The sequence below is a fragment of the Heliconius melpomene genome, chromosome 1 (genome assembly GCF_056956725.1).
Source record: "Heliconius melpomene rosina isolate 202511_hmr_F chromosome 1, ASM5695672v1, whole genome shotgun sequence".
NCBI lineage: Eukaryota > Metazoa > Arthropoda > Insecta > Lepidoptera > Nymphalidae > Heliconius > Heliconius melpomene.
Genome location: NC_140389.1, coordinates 1,232,506 through 1,238,563, shown reverse-complemented (window position 1 = coordinate 1,238,563; position 6,058 = coordinate 1,232,506). Strand labels below are relative to the sequence as shown.

The 6,058-nt window shown below is 32.1% G+C and overlaps 1 protein-coding gene across 1 annotated transcript; it reads left to right on the top strand.

The window, feature by feature from the left end:
* Positions 1-467: 467 nt before the first annotated feature.
* Positions 468-5,221, top strand: Tbce (Tubulin-binding cofactor E). The gene is made up of 7 exons (XM_085190572.1): positions 468-917; positions 1,738-1,844; positions 2,020-2,199; positions 2,934-3,348; positions 3,566-3,697; positions 3,928-4,084; positions 4,271-5,221. Exons 1-7 carry the CDS (start codon positions 570-572, stop codon positions 4,579-4,581), a joined length of 1,650 nt encoding a protein of 549 aa, XP_085046698.1. The 5' UTR covers positions 468-569; the 3' UTR covers positions 4,582-5,221.
* The last annotated feature ends 837 nt before the right edge of the window (positions 5,222-6,058 follow it).

Below are 6,058 nucleotides of genomic sequence, written 5' to 3'. Positions count from 1 at the left end.
TTATATTAGTTGTATTTTATTATTTATTTTGTTTTTGTCTTTCTTAATTTCCCTGCACTATCTTGTCTTTCCCGCTACTTTGCACTTATCCACTTCCACGGGTTGGCTGGATGAGATCTCTTCTAGAGATAAGTCCACCGTTGTGTATGTCTTTTCGTAATGTATATTTTATTATGTGTTAATTTAATGCAATAAAGAATCTTATATAAACAATGTGGTGTATAATACCTACACAGTCTTTAATTTCATTTATAAGATATAAAGAAACTTAAAGTATAGAAACGTAAGTAAGGTGCTAGTCAATATTTTAACAGTGTTTAACTATATTCACAGTAATAATACTGAAAGAAATAATTACTTTGTATATTTTGTGTAAATGCTTGTTGTAATAAAAAAAATAAGTAAACAAACAGTTACAATATAATTACAAATGTAAAACAAAAAAATGAAGCAACATGGCAACATTACAATTTGACATATTGACTCATGATTTGACAGACGCGTATTCCCGAAACGACCAAACTGTTTTTCTTTTCATAAACAATTCCTAATTCGAAAACGTAAAGAGAATGGTGGGCGCGATGCCTGTTAATATAATACCAAAATTTTGTAACGGCGCCATGGACAGCCACAACGGGGGCGAAGATTGTGATAGCCAAGTGTTTATAGGGAGTCGGGTCAAAATCAATGAAGAGTACGGCACAGTAAAGTATATAGGGGAAGTGCAGGGCTATAAAGGTGTTTGGTATGGAGTAGAGTGGGACAATGCTGAGAGGGGCAAGCATGATGGTAGCGTGGACGAAATCCAATATTTTAAGACCACCAAACCTAATGCAGGTTCCTTTATTCGTCCCAATAAGATTGCGCCATTCAAAACTTGTGCTGAAGCTATCAGAAGATATTATGGTGAAAGAGAGGTAAGTAATCAATATATTTTATTTGTTATTGGGGGAGGGGGGAGAGGTATTTATTAATGAAATAAAAACCAGTGACAGTCTAGTTTTTTTTTTACATTTAACTGTCTCTAGTTTACAAATATATTCCCCTCCCTCTCCCTATTCCTTATATCTTTTCTTTCATTGAATCACACACCCACTCATATTGTATTGCTTGAGTGGGCCTAAGGCCATACTTGAAGTAATAAACAAGGTCTTTTATTAGTAAACAAATCAATCAGAATTAATTAATGACAGTTAAGTTAAGTTTTATATCATAATATAAGAAAAGTTTTAATATCTTTGAATTTCAATAAAATAAGAAGTTATTTAAGTTTGATAATATTTTTACCTTTTTATTTATATGTTTAATGAAGAATCAATATAGTATAAAGGTTAAAAGCTCATTGTCCTCCATTGATAGTATGTTTATTTATAATAAAGAATGTCATAAATTATTGCTGACTACATATTTTTATTTCAGTTGCTTTGTCTCGGGTTACTTATATTGTATTTTATATTTTTTAAAAATAAACTGGAACTCAAACCATGAATTTATTATGATTGTGAGTTCAATCCCCACTCAGTGAGATGAAATATTTATTTAAATTTATATTCCCATTTCTTCACTGTTGTGACGGGGCAAAGTGTAGTGTGGAGTTTCGCCACTCAACACCTCCAGAATTTGGCAGAAAGTGGTGCACAGAGTGTCTTAACACTAGGTTCCCTCTCCCTACCCTGCTCTGTGTGGGATACAGCGTGAAGCTGATTGATTGAAATATCTAGTGTTGTGTATTTATAGGATGAAACTGTAGCTGCTCATCGGAGGACGGTCATCAATGAATGGAAAAGAGAAATGGGTGCTCCTTTCATAGAGATGGTTGGTTTTGAGAAGATACATCAGAAACAGTATGTTTTTCATTGTTTTGGCATTATATATTGAAGTTATTCATTGTTTATACTTTCTTATGCCTGATGCGGTACAACATATATAGCATGGTAGGCAGAGGTAACATTGTGTTACAGCGTACAGCAGGTTATAGCGTGAAGCTAAATAAAAATATATTAATTATTAACATTCTAGAAAGTTCGACCGTCTTCTAGAAGTGTGCGTTCACGACCAGAATGTGTCTAAAGCTGGCAACGTAGCATCTTTATGTCCGAATGTAAGGAGTATTGACGTTTCACAAAACTTATTCTCCAATTGGAGGGAAATTATTCAGTTGTCTTCGCAGCTGCCTGATCTGAATGAACTGGATGTCAGGTATGTATTAATATTTACTATTACTAGCGACCCACACGCGTCTTCGCCTGCTTAATCTCGTTGGCAACGCACCTGTAGCTCCTCCGGTATTACACGGGGTCGTGGACGGCGGTGATCACTTATCATCAGGTGACCCGCACTCTCGTTTGCCTTGTCTTATTTCTCTATATACATTATAACTAAACTAAATGGTATTGCGATGAGTGAATATGAAACACACAACCATCCATTCACATTTATAATTTTATTATTATTTGTTTGTGCCGAAATCCATAATTAACTATTAGTTTATTTTTATCTTTATATCCTTAAAAATTATATAACATCGACATATACAGTGATAATCCAATAATAAATTCTTATTTCACTCAAGAAGAAATAGCTAAAAATTATTTTAAAACACTAGTTTTAAACTAAAAAAATACTGATAATAAATAAAATGTTGTATTCTTCATATGTTTAAAGTGAAGTGACTACATTTAATGTAGTAAAATATGAAACACTGAGAAATAAGACCAATCAGAGCGCTAGGTTCGATTCACACCTGAGTGAATGAAATATTGGATTTTTTCATTTCCTTGCTCTGCTAACAAGGCAAAGCGAAGCGTCTTTCCGCCAACATTCAATAGCGCGCAGTACTGCGTGAAGCTAAAACAATAATAAAAAAATAATTGCGTTACCCAGTATATTTGTATTTTTTATAATGTTTTACTAAAATATTTATTAATTTTTAGCAAAAACCGCATGGCAATAGACATGCCAGAAGAAACCCTAACCCAACTTTCAATCAATTTCACTAATTTGGAAAAATTAAATATATCTGTATGTGACTATGAGTGGTCCGATCTCCTTGCTCTATCTCATCTTTGGCCAAATATTAACGAACTTATAGCAGCTTACAATAGAATTAAAAAAATAACTCTGCCAAAGGTCACTTTACATACCCTGACTGTTATTAGATTAGATGGAAATCCTATAGATTCTTGGCAGGAAATTAAAAATCTTGGCATGTTGAAGAACCTTAAAGTACTGAGTTTGAATGATTGTATCATTGAGGAGATTAGGTTTAATGATGACCCGAATAATGATAAAGTGGACGTGTTTGAAAATTTGGAAATTTTATTCTTGAATAGAAATAGAATTAATGATGTAAGTTTATTTTTCCGTTTTTCTTTATCTATTCGCAGTATCTCGCCCGAATGTTGCAGAGTGGACAGAGAAAACTTAGTATTAAGACACTCCGCTCCCCACGTAGCGCCCAAAAGTCTAGACATTGTGTGTAGTGTCACCGCTGAAAATCGCCGCCCAGATCTTAACGCCGCGAATTGTCCAATTATTATCATTTATATTTACTTTCAAATTCTAGTGGCGATCAGTAAGCGAACTAAACAAGCTGAAATCCCTTAAGCGTCTCTACTTCCTAAAGAACCCAGTGCAGAACAACGAGGACTATGACACCGTATCACAGATTATTATAGCAAAAATTGGAAATTTACAGGTAAATTGATATATTTGTACGTTTTTGCCTGTATTTTAGTTTTTTCTATATGTTTGTATATTATACATTCTAAACGCGACGGTTGTGGATTCGATTCCTACTCGGGGGAAATGAATTATTTTCAATTACCTCACACTTGTAACAAAACAAAGCGCGATTTTCCGTGCCTACCCTGCTACATGTGTGATACAGCGTGAAGCTGCATATTTATTAGTATATAATTATTCCAGGAACTAAACGGATCATTCATTACAAGAGAACTACGTAGAGGCGCAGAATATGATTATATGAAGCGATATGGCGCCGAATGGAAATTGGTACAAAGTGATATGCAAAAGAAATTAGCGTTTGATATAGAACATTGCAGATTTCAAGAGCTTGTTGATAGTGAGTTTATAATTTATTTATGTTGTTAGCATCTCTGTAAAGACATTTTTAACACATTCCTGGTAAACTAAAATGATTGGTAAGGATGATCCTTTTTGAGCGCGGGTTTGCATTACAGTACAGGTACAGTGTTACTTACGTCGAAAGATTAACGTGTAATACACATGTGAAACATTTCTTTTACAGAATATGGCATCCCTGACGACAGCCTACTAGTCAAACAGCCAAAAACAATGACGCTCACATCACAACTACTAGAAATAACACTACGCGATGAAAATAACAAAATATTAAAAAAGAAATTCCCCTCCACAATGGCGCTACAAAAACTGGTAACACTTGCCCAAAGACTGTTTAAAGGGAACACTGGACACCCGTTTCTTTATTTATTAGACGATCAAATGCAAGGCGCTGAAATCGCTTTGGATAACACTATGAAAGATTTGGCGTATTATTCTATACAAAATGGTGATACCGTATTAATAAGGTTCAGATAATGTTTTTTATTGGCACATTGGCAACAGTGAATATGTATTGGCTGTATATGTTTGTTCTACACATTTGTATTGATTTTGACTAGAAAAAATTTTTTTATTCATTTATATAAAAAAAAGTATTATTATATATTTATTTAAAAATAATTATTGTTTTTAATTTTGTTCATTTTTTATTAAGAAAATTATTTTATTGAGACCGTCGTTTGGCTATTGTGGGTTCGATTTCCACTTGGGGAATGAATTGCCCACTCATTTCCTCGCTCTGGTAACAACAGTGGCGTTGTATTCCGCTACTCAACACACTTGAAAATTGGACTGTGCGAGAGGAACGGAGTGTCGTAACGCTAACCCTTCGCCTATCCTGCTATATGCGGGGCATAACGTGAAGCTTATTATACATTTATTTCAAATGAACAAATATTTTTAATTTCGATCTTTTTATAAAGAAAATTATACGCAATAATGTGTAGAACTGGTAATTATATTTGGCGTTAATATTATATTTATAGATTCTCAAATATTGTATTTGTACTATTGAAAGAGTTTAGCTTTGTAAATAAATAACATTCACAAATTGTACCTGTATTTATTGCGAGTTTTATTTTGACAAATAAAATATGTCCACTATGTATTTTTAAAAGTGAGTTTTATTTAACCTAATCCTAACATTGATTAGAATATATTTATATACTAAAAATATATAATTACGTTATAGTAATAAAAAAACCTTTCTAAAACTGTATGGTGTGTAGCTTTTCTTAGGAGATATTGGTTCGAAGTGATAAAATATTTGTGTATTTTATAATTGGTAGTCAATTTATCAACAAAGGCTATAGGCGATATAATATTAATAGTTCCTATTAAGCCCACTGTACCTGCAATCGAGAAATCGAGATATACCGGGCACTTAGAATGTGTCAAACCTTAATTATTTTCAATTGACCTAGGCTAAGCCAAATATGAAAGCTAGAGCTGTATAAAATGTAAAAAATACAAATTTAATTATTGTAAACAATATTTTACATGAATTGAACTTGAGATAACACAGCTTTGTAAATAAATTAATAAATATCTTAATTGTCATAAGTGGTTACATTATTTCTTATACAATAAGTAATAAATAAAAGGAAACATTGAAAATACCATCTGTGACCTTCCGATGAACCTTCAATAATACAGCTAACCTTTGAAATTTAATGTCTGAAAAGATTTCAGTCTTAAGCTTAGTTAACCTGACTCAGTAAATATAATTTAAATAATTATATTAAAATTTAAAACTATTAACAATAATGAAATTTTCAATCACTGCGCCTTATAAAAGAGTAATCTCATTTTTTAAAATTAAAAACAACTTAACGTCACAATTTATGATGCATAATTTTTATTTTATTTTAAAGAAGTACTTACAAATATTGTTTAAAAAAAAATTGTTTATCAAAATGAAAATATATATACCTAAACATGGTAATATTATATA